The following is a 16,839-nucleotide window of genomic DNA, read 5'->3' as shown; positions in this document are numbered from 1 at the left end:
GTGTGAGATGGTATCTCATTGTGGTTTTGATTTGCATTTCTCTGATGAAAAAATGCTCATCATCACTCGCCATCAGAGAAATGCACCTCTTTAAAAGCAACATGAGGATACCTAAATCCTACTGGTTTCTTGAATTTGGAATCAAAATTAAGTAAGAAAAAACTGCAGTCACTTTTCACCATAGTCTCTCCATTCTTGGTTCTTAATTCATCTCTAAAATGACTTGGTGAAAATTTTAATTATTTTCTAAAGAGGAAAATAAATCAAGACTTTATTTCTGAAGACCTTAAATATCAGAAAAAAAAATTTACTTTGCCTCTGCAAAATAAAGAGAACTTTTGTGAACTACAATTATGGAACAGTAAAATAACATTTCCCTTCAAAAATTTCAAGGTATTTTCTTATTATCTTCTCATTTAATAAAATTATTACAGAATATAAATCTGAAACCAGGCTATTCATTTTGTTTATCATGAGCTCTATAATGTATTGATTTATACTATTTCCACTTAGATGGTGGTAAGATTTTAAGAAAACAGGAAATATCAACAACTTTATAATATAGGAATGTTACACTCCTTATGTCACTTTTTTTTTTTTTTTTTTTGCCATACTCTTACCTGGGGTCTTTCCCGCTCTTGTCTTACACCCTGTCTGCCTTCATCTCCTCTATGTAATATTCTCTGAAAACAGTCATATCCCCAGTAGAAAAGTACCTTATTTCCCTATTTTATGTTTCTGTTATAACCTGTTCATTTTTGTAACATCATACCTCTAACAATTTATGGATCTACTTTTGGGCACATTTACCTTCCTTTTGCCTTGCACTAGACATTAGTGCAAGAACGGGGACTTATTTTATTTCAGAGACCGGGTCTCAGTCTGTCACTCAGGCTGAAGTTCATGGCACAATCATGGCTCAACCTTGAACTCTTGTGCTCAAGTGATCCTCTGTCTTAGCCTGTCGAGTATCTGGGACTACAGGTGTGCACCACTATGAGCAGCAATTATTTTTTATCATTTTTCATAGAGATAAGTTCTCACTATGTTGTCCAGGCTGGTGTCAAGCTCCTGGCCTCAAGTCATCCTCCCACCTCAGCCTCCCAAAACACTGAAATTACAGACGGTGAGCCACCAGGACCAGAAAGAACATGGACTTTAAATTAATATTTACTTTTGCTTTTAGCACAATGCCATGTGCATAGTAGGGCTTCAGTAAGTGCAGAAGGAATTAAGGCAATACTTAATGTCTTGGGCAACACAGACTGAGTAACCATTTAAAATGTTTTTAAAAATTCTTCATAACAGCTATCAGGAAAGTATTAAAAGCATTTCTAGCCACAACATGTGTTTATACTGTACTTCCTCTGTAATATTTTTCTGTTCTAGTTAAGCTGCATATTAAATTGCAGTTATTGTGCATAGCACAGTTATCTGGTACCTACTATAAACTCATTAAATGTTTGAGTGAAATAATGAATGGTAATGATTTATCAGTAACAAAATTCTTATTGTTTTTAGAATTTAATAACAAGCTTAGGAAAAGCAACACTTAAACAGGAAAATAATTTGTAATCTGAGCATATTACTTAAATGTAAAAATATATTAATGCATGCATTAAATCTACCCAAATTTGTTATTTGATACTACCAAATTCAAGTTAGTTTACCTGATCTATTATTATATGAAAATGTACAGTGAAAATGTGGGACAATATTATTGAGACAATATATTATTGCCTTTTATACTGTACTAGTGGTTGTACATAAATGCTTATACCATCCTTTAAGGAAAAGTAATCATCTTGAGTATTATGTCTTAACATTAATGGTGGAAACATGATTGCTAGTGTTCTTCAATATTATTTGCTCAACCAATTTTTAACTTGACTTTGAAGCACCTAATTGTTATCTCTCTGATAAACTCTGTGTAGACTAAGATGTGTAAAACATCAGAGATTTATTTACAAAGGCCTGTGTTGAAACCGAATTGCCATTTATCATACATAGGTATGATAACATACTTGCTATCTATTATACTGGGGCACACCACTAAAACTATCTTAGTTCAGTTTGTATTTGTAGTGTAAGAATATTCATGAATATATTTTACCTACCTCATGAGTTTTATGGAGGATTTAACAAAGCATGTTTTATAGCCCTTTGAAAGACTTAAGTTATTTTCATCATCATTGTCACTCTTCTCTTCCCCACCACAAATCAAAACAGTGTTCACAGTCATAACTTTTCTCAGAACGAGTTAATTCCTGTTCTCTTGCTAATGTAGTTAGTTCAATGTTTGCTACTACTGATTCTATTCTAATCAGGCCTTCTTTTAGCTCGCAGAAAAAAAAAAAAAAAAAGAAGTATTTAAGAGAATGATAGTGTAAAAGAGAAGTTGGTAAATAAGTTACAACATAACTTGTCTCAATTAACTTTAATAGTGGAAGAGTTTACTGTCTCTTCCCAATCCTCATCTCAACTTTTATTATTTCTGTAATCAGTGGCAGGAAATCTTGATCCTGTCAATGTCATACGTTTTCCATTTATGTTGAAGCTTAAAGTGAAACTTAATGTAAATCTTGCTGGACATCATTGTGGGATACTCTAGCCTCTCTCTATCTCTCTCCTTATATATAATATATATTTTCTATTGCATTACCACCTATACTATAGATGAACATACAACTTGGGACTGTAAAAAAATATGAAACAGCGAAACAATTATATGTGCTCCTATCAATATCTGAGATTTTTGTACACAATGTAATTATAATTATGTTTCAGAAAAACTTTTCATTTTTCTGGCTTTCTGAAGATTTTGCTATGTCAGCAACATTCTTTCTGTTTGTCAGAAAGTACTGAATACTGCCCTGAGGGCATACGCAGCCTTCCACAAAGCAAAGTCAAAAAACAAATTGGGAAAGCATTTAAAAAAGCAAGCAAAGCAAGTCAGATACATACAGTGGACCATGTCAGACAGATGAATAGTTGACTGCAACAGTTATGTTTTCCCTGACTTGAGGTTAAGTGTTGAATACCAGCCCTTATGATTTGGGGAATGTAATTTACTGTTGCATTCTGTTGATTTTAAAATAAATGATTAAATAAAATACTACAGTTTAGTGCCTTGGGGTAGATTAACGTTGCCACTTTCATTTAGATGGGTAGAATTTTGTTTTTCTTCTTTCCCACTTTTACATAGGGCCACAGAATAATTTGCACTGAGGAAGAGCAACCTTGAAGAGCTGAAGGAAAAGAATTGAGCTCATTAATGTTTGGTGGTTTGTTGCATATAGTCCAAGTAACACTCCAGAAACCTGAGGAATTTGTGATTACATGCACAGTCATATGCATTCTAAGCAAAGCACTCTACAGTGGAATAATTCACTTGTCATTGCATATCAGCATCAACTCCTTAATAAGTGAGCATTTTTCTTGAGTTGATGAAAACTAACAAGTTCCCACACATTATCTTCCCAAGAAGAAATGAAATAACATTTGTATAACTAATATTTTATCTGCCTTCATAAACAATGATTAGAGGTAAATAATAGAGATTCATTGTGTTCCAATGACAAATAGAATAGTTAAAAATATTATTTCTCTCTCTCTATATGTATATGTATGAGGCAGTGAAGACAAGTAGATGGCCCAGCAGATTCCAAAAATACCTGTCCCTAAATTGTGAGACTTCTCAAACTGTGTATCATATATGAATTTTGATATTAGACAGATTAGATTACATGTCTGAGTTTCCCCCAGTACTCAGTTTTGCTGTTCATCTTCTAACTGTACACAGTGTCAATATTTTTTTCTGTTACATTTTTAATATCTTAAAAGATTTTTATTTATAGCAGTTAAAGATGTTTATATTTATTATGTAATTTAACAAGTGGAATTATCCTCACTTCTCACTTAAATAAGTTATAAACAAATAAAGAGAAATGTATAGTACCTTCTTAGTAGACAAAGTTAAGTTTGATATGCTTATTTGTGATTTTTCAATTAAAGAGCCCCAAAATAACATTACAGATCTGGGTCATATCAGGGAAAGTCTTAAGCAAGTTTTCAAGGGGTGCTGTGCTGTAAATAATAAATACAAATCTTCATGGCTGGTAGTTTGTCATATAGCTCCAAGTTCAAGATTCCTGCAATGTAAACACACACACACACACTCATACACACTCATACAAACACACACACACACACTCAAAACAGAGTGGTAGCTGTAATCTTTTTAAACACTCCCCTATGTACTCAAGTGATATAATAAAAGGTTTTTTTAAAGTATTTTCAAATTTAAGAAGATCAGAATCCAAGGGGAAATAAGACATACAGATAACAATTCTAAGTAGAAAGTATTAAGGAAACTAAGAGATGTACAGATAAAATGGTACGAGTTCAAAAAAATGAACAACAACTTCTGACTGAAAATAGGCTTCAGAGGCATCTTCAGTAATAAGGTAACATTTTGCTGACTTAAAAATTAACTTTTACAATGAGAGAATTGATAAAAGAAAAGAGCAAATCCCTGAATGTTAAAATGAGAGACAAATGTGGAGAACATTAGTGTTCTTAAGTTAATGCACAGAAATGTAGCACACCTAAGGTGGAAAGAAATTGTGTAGAAAAACCTGTCTGCATACCAAAAAAAATTTACGCGTAGGCCTTTGAGAATTAATATACACTGTGTTGCACCAATAACATCCTTCTCAGCTTTGCATGCTTCTAAGTAGTTGAATTCCTAAATTTTTCTAATCAGGAGTGGGGAATCTAGAACTAACATACAGATTGGTTTTTACTTCTGTGTTAAGTGTCCTTACCTTGAATACAGGACTGCTACCACTCAATTCTGAATGACAAAGGTTAGTCCAACAGAACTTTCCTAGATATCTGCTGCATTTTCCCAGGAGACACATTCAGGCACCGGGATGATAACATTGGTATCAGGAAAATGCACAGCTTCCTTGGAACTATCCTGTCTGCACAAAATATTAGTTTCCACAGCTTGGGTCTGGCTTTAACCAGGGCTTTTGCCAAACAAGTCCAAGTCCTGGCAAGCTCATTCTATCTTCCTCTGGTTCCATATAGATACTGGAAAATCTTCTGGCTCTGAAATTTCACTGGGATAGGTCATTTCAACCCTGTGACAAAACTTGATGACACAGGAACATCTCATTTGTCTTTTAGAGTAGCGTCCTCATAAACTGAATTAGTGTTTCCTTCTAGAAAAAGAATTGTCCCAGTTGAGTACATTTGGTTGATATGTGATGGCAATTCATCAAAGATTTGGGGCTCCATTCCCAAAAAAGAGTAATAACTTTTAAGTTATGCTTGATTTATTTTTTTCCTGTTTATCCTACAAGCAAATCTCAGTCCTTGCCTATTCTATTTGAGCCACCTGGAAGATTATGAATAATTCCACTGGTGTTCAATGTGAAATAATAGTAGGTTAGGTGCTGTGCATGAGAAAGGAATGTAGCCCATTTATTTGGAATTGTATACTTATTACCACTCACCTCCCAGCTTCAAGTGTCCAAAACACAGGGATGTTCAATTGTGCAGAACCTCAAAGAAATAAGTAATTGATCAATAGCCCTTGAATGTGCTTACTTGCTTTGCATTTACAAAATATGTGAGATTATATACAAGTAAGGCACTAAATTAAAGCACTTTAAGGTCATTAAAAATCAGAGGGAACCATTGGAGTTGACAGCTCAGATCCTGAGTCACCATCTTGAAACTCTGTATATGAAGCTGCTAAGGATTTTTATTTCTTCCTCCAGTTATTGCAGCAATTGCTAAAATTCCAATGTGCTTCTTCCAGCCAGGTGGATTTGGGCAAAGGTTATACTTAATCTGGATAAATTTCAGTGTCCTGACACAAAGGATGCCAGACCTCTGCCTTCCATACAGTCAAGATGGGAGATGCTCGCTCACAGTGCATTCACAGTTGGTCCTCCAGTTCCTCCTCAAAGCCCAGCTGATTGGCATGACTATAGCACAAACAGCTTGTTGGGAGGCAGCAAAGGGAGGCAGTGCTAGAAGTACTCCAGTTTCCAGGACACTAGGCCCCAGTTCCTTTTTTTTATTTCCTAGAAAAAAAAAAAAAAAAGTGCGCGCGCGCGCACACACACACACACACAGTGGTTGGTGCAAAAGTAATTGCGTTTTTTCCGCAATTACTTTTGCACCAGCCTTACTATTATTTAATATAACTGCTCTTAATATTACAAAACAGAATAAACTTTGTTTATTCCACATCAGAAGTGAAAAAATAGAAGTATGACACAGAGGCCGGGTGTGTTGGCTCACACCTGTAATCCCAGCACTTCAGGAAGCTGAGGCTGATCACTGGTGCTCAGAAGTTCAAGACCAGCCTGGACAACATGGCAAAACCCCGCCTCTCCAAAAAAAAAAAAAAAAGAAAAAGAAAATGAAAAATAAAGAAAAATGAGCTTGGCATGGTGGCGCATGCCAGTAGTCCCAGCTACTCAGGAGGCTGAAGTGGGAGGATCATTTGAACCCTCCAACCCGGCAAGAGATCCTGTCTCAAAATAAATAATAATGATGATAACAATAATAATAATAATAATTAATAATAATAAATTGTTCAAGCCCTCCACGTTCCCAAGTACTCCTTGGCGCTCCTCATTGTCATTTTTTTCATAAAATGCAGAGTACAAATACAACCTCAGCAAATTCCAGGCCCAGAAAAATAAATACATACTTTAGAGGGGGCATTAGGTTTCTTCCCCCAATTCTTGCCAAGAGCAGGGCGAAAACAGACCGACTTCTGCACAATTCTCACAGCATAAATTATGAGGTCCGGGGAAACCCTGACCTGAAAGGACCTCTCCCTCGAGCTCCGAACAGGGCTGGCTGAGGTTCACGCTAACACATGATGTTGCCATGACTGTTTCTTACTGAGTTAACTGAGATCATTTGCAGGCAGCCTTCTTGATTCACATCGCAGCACAGCAAGGCAGGATTGTTACGTTTCCCCCATTAACATCGTCAAGCAGGCATCCGCTTAAAGCTCATAGGCTGGGAGTTCATCAAGATCTCCCCTCAAGGGCGGATCATCCCTCTTCTGGTTTAGGGATGGAACGTCCAAAACTAGTTTCCCACTTCCGGTTTAGGGGTTGATGCCTCAAAATTGTAATGAACAGGTAGAGAAAACCATCAGTAATGTAATGCTGTTGCCAGAATTAAAGGAAGTATTAACGGGAACTTTGATTACGGCAGTGATAACTAAATAGGAAACATTGTGGCAGGTAAGATATTGAGGACCAGAGGACTTGACATGTTTCTAATTATGAGAGAATAAAAGCTATAAAATTAGCTCTGAGAAAACTGAGCCTACCAAAAATAAGAATCTGGAAGGAGAAGCTGGCAGGAAAGGAAAATTACAGTTTTAGATGCATTGTGTTTTATTGGTCAGCAGAAAAATCGGTAAAGAGAATAGTCATTATTCAAAAGCTGGTACTGGGATTCAGGAAGGAATCCTAGCTGAAGCTCTAAATATGGCTGTAGGAGAAGTCCTGTAATACCAAAAATACTGTAACAAAGAAAAAGAAGAAAAGCTTGGATAGAATGATGGAAAATGATAATATTTATGGGAGTAGGAGAGAAAAGAGTTTACTAAGAAAGTCTTTTTTTGTTTGTTTTTTAACCAAGATTCTGTGGACCGTCATGACACTAGAAAAGCCGTATATTCTTTTTGTTAGTGGTTTGTAAACAGTAGGTAAAATTCAGGTAGGACCGGTATTAAATGGTGCGGAAGAATAGTACATGCTCACAGATTTATAAGTGAATATAGCTCTCTCTATATATATATAATTGTGCATTTATATGTATAGGAATATATGCCACATTATGTATAATTTCAAAATTAAGTGTAAATGCATGAATATATAATATGTATTTTGTATGTTAGTATATTTATCCATATATTCACATATAATAGTCTTTTATGAGGGGAACTTTAGAGTGAAATGATTTATTTCTATTTTAAAAATGAATTACTTGGTACAGTATCACTTCAAAATAATTTTAATGTTTATATTTTGAAATATTACTTTGATGTAAGTGAAGATTCATCATTCATCTGTTTCTTTTTACTTTTTTTTTTTTTTCTGAAGAGAATTTTTTCTTAATTCTTCGTTGCCCAGGCTGTGCAGTAGTGTGATAATAGTTCTTTGCAGCCTTGTTTGCCTGGGTTCAAGCAATCCTCCCACCTCAGTCTTTCCATCTTCCAAGTAGCTAGGACCACAGGCATGTGCCACCAAGCCTGGCTAACTTTTTTTAAAAATTTTTGTGGAGATGATGTCTCACTACTTTGCCTAAGCTGATTGCAAACACCTGTCCTGAAGCAATCCTCCCAACTCAGCCCTCCCAAAGTGCTGGGATTATTAGCATGAGCCACTGCAGCAGGCCCACCACCCAGGTTTTTTTTGTTTTTGTTGTTGTTGTTTTTGTTGTTTGAGATGGAGTTTCTCTCTTATTGCCCAGGCTGCAGTGCAATGGTGCGATCTCAGCTCATTGTTACCTCAGCCTCCCGGGTTCAAGCGATTCTCCTGCCTCAGCCCCCGAGTAGCTGGGATTACAGGTGCCCGCCACCACTCCTGGCTAATTTTTTTTTTTTTTTTTTTTTTTTTGTATTTTTAGTAGAAATGGGGTTTTTCCATGTTGGCCAGGCTGGTCTCAAGCTCTTGACCACAGGTGATCCACATGCCTCAGCCTCCCAAATTGCGAGGATTACAGGCTTGAGTCACTGCTCCTGGCCTCACCCAGTTCTCTGAAAACGCATATGATTCAAACAAAAACTGATTAAGTCTTATTGAAGCAGATATGCCAATGCTGCATATATTTGGTACAGAGAAGTAAGGATGTTGTTACAGCCTTGCTTCCATAACTGTGTCCTGTAATCAATAGCCTTGGATCAGAAAGTTGTGATGAAGCTGTTTTTGAAAACACAACGTAATTAGTAAACAAAATACCTTCATGATTTCCCATTGGGTGTGAAAGAAATAAAAGGTATTGTGGGATATGCCTTTAGCAAGCAAATGTCTATGACATTCAGGATATATAAAGATGATGTATCATCCTGAGAAACAGTTCACTCAAATCAAGATAATATGAGTTACTACTTTTCAAATGAACCTAATCTGTAACAATCAACTCATGGCCTTAAAAGAAAAACATACTTGTCCTTTGTAATATTATTCCAAAACAAAGAAAAAATTCTAGCAGATAAAATGTTATTTGAACATGGAACCAAAATCTACTGCTCAAGTAAGTCGTCTTCATTTGCATGAATGACATTTTCAGGCAGTAGCTTGTGACATGGAAGTTTATATTATCAAGGTATGCTCACCTGGTTACAAATTTGAGACCAAAATTTTACTTTCTTTTAACACTTGGAGCTGGTAAAGAATGGTGAGTTTGTGTCTGCCACGTTCAATGTAGTGTTTATTCCTAGTAATCAGTATTATTCACAAATTATATTAACATACATTTTTTTACACTGGTACCCTAAGTTACTAATGTTTTACTGCATCTATCGATTTAAAATATAAATTTAAATGTCTACCTATTAGCCCTATCCTACTACCTAGGAATTAACTTGTTTCCAAATATCTTCAATTCTCTCATCTCATTTTCTACTATACTATTATAAGCCAACAACATTTCTCTCATGTAATGTAGTTCTCTCCTCTGTTGTAATATTCTGAATTATACTGGTTTATGGTCAGGCATGAAATATTTTTTTTAATCTCTACCTATGATATGTGCTTTGTTGACCAAAACTCACACAAAATTAAAATTCTAAAAGATAACTTTGGATTTTTTATATTCTCTGTCTTTGCTAATGTTTAAACTATTCAAAGTAGGAAATTCTGAGAGAATGTTAATTTCCTTCACTGTGTTTTTGAACTCATAAACTTGTGCTTATGTCTCTAAAACTTCTTGGCTCATGCAATTTACTGTGGTGATATTTGGCAATTTTTGGCCCCTTGACCTATATTGAACTGTGAAAATTAAATGCCCCTATTATTAGGAATTTTGACTTCTTGCATCTTCCGTGTTTCTGATTTAGAAAATTACTCATTGTATTATATTTGCCTTTGTGATTGTGTTGGTGTGTTTTCTGTTGCCATCTCAGAATACAGAGACTGGGTAATTTATACAGACAGAAATGTATTTTTTACAGTTCTGGAGTCTGGGAAGTCCAATATCATGTAGCAGTATCTGGTTGGCTTCTGGTGAGGGCCTCATGCTACATCACAACATAGCAAAAGCCATCACAAGGCTAAAAGGGCACAAGAGAGTCAAGCTAACTTTTATAGTAGACCCACTCTTGTGATAACTAACCCCTCCTGTGATAACCCATTAATCCATTAGCCCATTGATCCATGAATAGATTAATCCATTCACAAGGACAGAAACCTCATGATCCAATCACCTCTTAAGGGCCTCACCTCTTAATACTGTTACACTGGGGATTATCTTTCAACATGGGTTTTGTTTGTTTGTTTGAGACAGAGTCTTGCTCTGTTGCTCAGGCTGGTGTGCAATGGCACAACCTTGGCTTACTGCAACTTCCGCCTCGTGGGTTCAAGCTATTCTCCTGAGTAGGTGGGATTATAGGCACCCACAACACCCCTGATTACTTTTTGTATTTTTAGTAGAGGCGGGATTTCACCACGTTGGTCAGGCTGGTCTCGAACTCCTGACCTTGTGATCTGCCCGCCTCGGCCTTTCAAAGTGCTGGGATTATAAGCGTGAGCCACTGCTCCCGTCCTCAACCTGGGTTTTAAAAGAGACAGACATTCAAGCCATAGCACTAGTAGTTTTGCAGATATTTTTCTTGTATTCATTTTGGTATTTAGGAACTCTTGCAGTGTTGTTTAAGTAGTTAGCTTTTACAATTATCTTTATTTCATTAGTCTAGTTTTCTAACTTTGCTTCTGATGTCTGTTTTGCTTTAAGTAATAGTTTATGACTTAGACCTATTATCTATACAGTGTAGATGTATTAGTTTATACTACTTCCCCCTTTCTATCTCCTTGTATTTTTAGTTGGATATTTTCTGGCATTACCAGAACGTATAACATTTATGCATTTTTCTTACACTATATTCCCTATGTTCTGTTTAGAATTAAATACGGCCGGGCGCGGTGGCTCAAGCCTGTAATCCCAGCACTTTGGGAGGCCGAGACGGGCGGATCACAAGGTCAGGAGATCGAGACCATCCTGGCTAACACGGTGAAACCCCGTCTCTACTAACAATACAAAAAACTAGCTGGCCGAGGTGGCGGGCGCCTGTAGTCCCAGCTACTCGGGAGGCTGAGGCAGGAGAATGGCGGGAACCCGGGAGGTGGAGCTTGCAGTGAGCTGAGATCCGGCCACTGCCCTCCAGCCTGGGCGACAGAGCGAGACTCCATCTCAAAAAAAAAAAAAAAAAAAAAAAAAAAAAAAAGAATTAAATACACAATTAAATATCAAGTGATCAAGAGTGATTTTTCTGATTTTCTTCAGTAATTCTGAGTACTTAACCAAGAATTGATAACCCCAAGACATATATGATTCCACTTTAATGATAAAATATTCAGCAAGCCTCTAAGCTACACAACCAACTCATTTATGTTTGACAAATCATTTATAATGGAAAGAAAAGCAGACAAGATTAGATTTTTCAGCAGTAACACAGAAAGCAAGACAATAATGGAGCAATGTTTTTCAAGAAAATAAAGGAAAGAATGTGTAGGCAAATAATCTTATAACCAGAAAGATGCTTCTTACCATGATGGAGAAATAGGGATCAGATTTACTTCTATCATTAAACAACTTAAAAAAAGCAGAATTAATATAAGTAAAACAAAATTTAGACATTATAAAATAGGCAGAACAAGACAATGATTCCTTATGGGTGGAGGGTGGAAATGAGGTTATTTTCGTAGCTTACTGGCTACAGTTTCTGGGTTGCAATACAAGCAGAGTGAAGTCAAAGAGACAACTGATCTCTCTGAGTTGAAGAGACATAGCTAACATACTTGGATTCTGCAGTGGCTATAATTCTCAAGCAGATACTGGAGAGGAGAAAGTTGCATGGAAAACACAACTGCAGAGAGGGAGAGAGAGAAAGGGATTATTTTATGTCTGAACATTTATCATGGCATGTGTGTGAACAAACTATTCAAGGTTGCTAAAGAATCACTGGAAAGGAACAGTTGCAATGTCTTCTGCAACACACACAGAAAAGAAGACTAACTCTTATTTCTGTTAACTGAAATGAAAAAGTTTGTAATATGTGGGTCATTAGAGTACTCAGAAGGGTATGCCTTGGCTATAAGGCAAAATTAGCCCTAGACTGAAGGTTTCTCTGAGGTTGGCACTCCAATAGCAAAAGCTGACAAAGATATTGGAAAATAAAAAAGAAAATTACATATCAATATTTCTGAAGAACATAAATGCAGAAAGAGAATCTTAGCAAATCAACAATATATAAAAATAATTACATAATTACTTAATGTATACTTCTATTTGGTTTAAATTACAAAATCAGCAAGTATAATCCATCATATAGCACAATAAAGGGGAAAAAAAGCTCCCTAAATTCAACAGATGGAGAAAAAATATTTGACAAAATTCACCCCACAGTTATTCTCAATATCAAACTTCATCAATCCAGGAATAGAAGGAAATGTCCTCAGTGTTATAAGGTGCATCTGTAAGAAAACTACACCTGTCTTCTTACCTTATATTGAAATAATTAATGTTTTCTTCCTAACATCATAACAAAGCACAGAAGTTTGTTTTAATAACTTCTATTTAACATGTGACTGGAAGCCTATTTACTTATTGCCATGGAAATAAGGTAGCAATAACAGCAACAAAATGTTAAAGTCTTAGAGATTGGAAAAGAAGTATTAAATCTGTTTATTACTTGTCAATGTCATGATGGTTAAATTTAACAAGGTCACAGGATCCAAGGCATCAATATACAAAAATAAATTGTATTTCTATGTAGTAGCAGCAAACGTATGTGCAAAAAGCACTTGTAATAATAGAAAAAAGACCAAATTATTAGGAATAAATCTTACAAGCCATGAAAGATGTCAGAATCACTGAAAAATAAAACCATTGCTCAAATTAAAGATGACCTGAATAAATGTAAATAAATACCATGTTGAGAAAAATATATTTTTAGATTCAAATAATTTATTTGTACATCCAGCAAATTCTCAAATTCTAAATAGTTTTTTGGTAGAAACTCGTAAGTGGTTGGTATAATTTACAGACCCAACAAATTTTTAATTAAAATTCTGGTTTGTTTTTGTCAAAATTAACAATTGATGATAAAACTTCCATAATAATGCAAATGACTGACATCATCATATTTCAGATAGTAATCCAGATAGTATGATATTGATATAAGGAAAAATAGAGACATATACCTAATAGAGACTTCAAATATATAACCACACATATATACACAATTGATTTTCAACAAAGGCACCCAATATGACTGAATAAATAGGGTAGAAAAGGGACTTCATCCTCTTCTTCACATCATACACTTAATTTAAGATGGTTATTATACCTACTGTAAAAACTAAAATTATAAAGCCTCTGGAAGAAAGCATATGAGAATATTTCCATTGTACTAATTAAGCAATGGTGAGAATACACAAAAGCAATATCAAAAAAATTAATGAACTTGACTTTATCATCAACATTAAAAATGGCTGCTCATCAAAAAATACTGTTCACCTTTGATAAATCATCAGAGTCTGTTGAAACCAATTAGTTTTTTGTTTTTATTGGGTTTTTTGTCTGTTTGTTTAAACACATTTTTTGTTTTAAAGTTTGATGTATGATGATATTTATACTTCATTGGAATTCTACCAGACAAAAAAAGAGAATACTTATTCTTGTTTAAATGGCACACTCATTATAAATTATAATTAACATATGAGCCCATTAGACCTTTTGGTAAATCTTATGATATACTACCAGATCATGGTGATCTTATATTTTTTATATCTTGAAGTATTTTACTATTTCATATTAATAGAGAGTATTTCATCACACATAAATTATTCTAACTGTGCTGAAGCACAGATTGAAATAATTAGAAAATGGAAGAATGATGGACTCATCTAAGTAGAAGATGCAGTATTGAAATAATGAACCATTTTAGGATAGTATTCTTCACTATTGGTATTGTGCTGCCCAAAGTATTGCAGTCTTTCAAGTAGGTAAGTAAAATTCTAAAGACATTATCCTTTAATCTGTGTATTCAACTATTCATTGAACACAATTGAAAATGCAGAATTTTTAATTTTCCTATGATAATGGTAAAGAGAAAAATATAAATAGAGGAAGATACTCTTTATATTAGTCATAATTATTAGAGGAATTATATGATTCACAATTATTAGAGGAATTATATGATTCACAATTATTAGATGAATCAGATTCTTAGATGCTGTTAAAGAAAGAAAATTATTCATGATGACCCTTATTAAACATAAAGTAGACTTTATTCAAGGAACTTCATGGGGACTAATGCAATGGATTTTGTAATAGGGGAGATAGATTTGGCTAAACTCTGAATACAAAAAGTAGAAGGTTATATCCAAGGAGTAGGATGTGAGTCAGTGGATGGAAAAATCACTAAGAGAGTAGAGTAATTATGTGCAAAAATGACCCAGCAAGTTTCTTGCTTAATGCAAGATAGATTTATCAGTCATTACTTGAGAGATGGTGGTGGATAAAAAAATTGATCAGATATTGAGAGGGATGAAATGTGGAGAGCAAGGGATTTTGACTAAGCTGACTCTACAGGGTAAATGCTAAAACTAGGCTCTTGGAGGATATGCCCAACATGGGGCCTAGTTCAGCTCAGAGGAGACGGATTAAAGTTTGGTCAAGAAAAGATTCTTTGTCAGTCCCTTCTCTTGTTCAAGAAAAGAAATACTGTTTTTTTCATTGAACAAAACAAGTCCATTTCTTTTTGAGTTATCTTTTGCTCATTGAGGACAAGCTGAAGTACCTGTTGGGAGATGGTAGTATAGTATATTTGCTGGATGGGTTAGCAGTCAGGAATTTAATGAGGGGAATTTCTGTGAAAATTTTTTTAAAAACATAATGGTTAGAAATCCAATTTCTGATTCCACAGGGCCGCCATTCAAGAAGACATCTTGATTTGAGTTTGAAGCATCTTTAGATAGTGAAGTGGGGATGGAAGTGGCAAGCTGACAAAGTTTCTGGGTTTGCAGGTTGAATGTTTTCAGTGATAGCATGAAGTGTTTCCATGAACATTCTGCATGGCCCACACAGCAACAAGCACAAAGACTGTCTATTCATAATCTGTTACAGTGATTTCCATGAAGTTTATATCACATAGTCGAGCTTCAGCTTGCAGAGTTTTGAAAAAAGGACAGTTTTACATCTCACTGACTCCAAGTCAGGAGGATGAGAGAAAATTGGAAGCTGTAGATGGATACTGGAAAAAAAGCTAGAATAATTGAGAACTCACAAGAGTGCACTGTATTTTTCCACTGAAACATAAAATGGATCTTTCTAATCACGCTCATTTTTTATCAAAGATAACTAAAGTGAGGTTATTCTATTTTAAAAGACAAAATAAATCTGGTCTCATTAGATTTGACCTGATTATTTACATAAGGAAATGAAGAATGGTAAATGACCACATAGGTCTTTCTGAGTTTTCTTTGCTGGAACTTTTCATAAGGAATCTCAGGTTATGGCCGGGCGCAGTGGCTCAAGCCTGTAATCCCAGCACTTTGGGAGGCCTAGACGAGCGGATCACGAGGTCAGGAGATCGAGACCATCCTGGCTAACACGGTGAAACCCCGTCTCTACTAAAAAATACAAAAAACTAGCCGAGCGAGGTGGCGGGCGCCTGTAGTCCCAGCTACTCGGGAGGCTGAGGCAGGAGAATGGCATAAACCCGGGAGGCAGAGCTTGCAGTGAGCTGAGATTCGGCCACTGCCCTCCAGCCTGGGCGACAGAGCGAGACTCCATCTCAAAAAAAAAAAAAAAAAGGAATCTCAGGTTATAATTTCAAAAACCTTTTGAAGCTAATAAGTCAAGCCAAGAACTAGCCATCAGACTTCACTTCTGGTACTTATAGATTTGAATGAATTCCTCTCTTCTTGAGGTTCCCAAGATAGCCCATCTTCCCTGGGCCTGCCAGGAAGTGATCTTCGTTACTCATCTGTAAGGCTAGGAACCCTAGAAGCCAATTATTATTGGGCCAGCTTTTTCAAGATAGCTTTGTAAAAATTGGTTCTATAAAGCTAACTTCAGTTCCATAACTCGGATTCTATACACATCATTCTCAAATATGACATTGAAGTCAAAGCCTTATAAATATAACCAATGTTTCCAATTATGTTCTATTACAAAGAGAACAGTTTCTTATTAAATACAGGTAAATAACTATATTGCCAGGAAAATAAGAATACTCAATAGTTTACAAATTCTGGAAGGATCAGGGAGAAAATATTATATTTACAAAAGTATAATCTACTGATTTTTACAAGTGTAAATGTTACTGAGTAAGCAATGGCTTCTCTGCCCAATGTGGCACAAGTCTTTGAGAAAATAAAGGTTTTATTGTGAGTTAATTGGCAAGGAGACATAAGGCAGTGATCAAATCTGCCTCTGAAGACTGGGAACTGGGGCAGGTTTTATAGGCAGAGGGTAACAAGGTGTGAGCTGATTGGATCTTACAATGAGATAATGCCATGAGGCATGATCCGACTGGATTGTGCCATGGGGTGGTGCCAGGACTTGATC

General features: G+C 35.6%; 1 protein-coding gene across 6 annotated transcripts in view; it reads left to right on the top strand.

Annotated features, from left to right (window-relative positions):
* Positions 1–16,839, top strand: part of MGAT4C (MGAT4 family member C) — an 836,191-nt gene that overhangs the window by 794,224 nt on the left and 25,128 nt on the right. The window contains exon 3 of one of the 6 annotated variants that reach the window (XM_023204673.1): positions 1,031–1,126. The exons of the other annotated variants lie outside the window; for them this stretch is intronic. Within the exon in view, the coding sequence (XP_023060441.1) occupies positions 1,046–1,126 (81 nt within the window). The 5' untranslated portion in view covers positions 1,031–1,045. The remainder of the gene's footprint in view (positions 1–1,030; positions 1,127–16,839) is intronic. 6 annotated transcript variants of the gene reach the window in all.

This window comes from Piliocolobus tephrosceles, chromosome 10 (genome assembly GCF_002776525.5).
Source record: "Piliocolobus tephrosceles isolate RC106 chromosome 10, ASM277652v3, whole genome shotgun sequence".
In the NCBI taxonomy this organism is placed as follows: Eukaryota; Metazoa; Chordata; class Mammalia; order Primates; family Cercopithecidae; genus Piliocolobus; species Piliocolobus tephrosceles.
The sequence above is the reverse complement of the archived record's forward strand: the minus strand, read 5'-3'. Positions and strand labels throughout refer to the sequence as shown.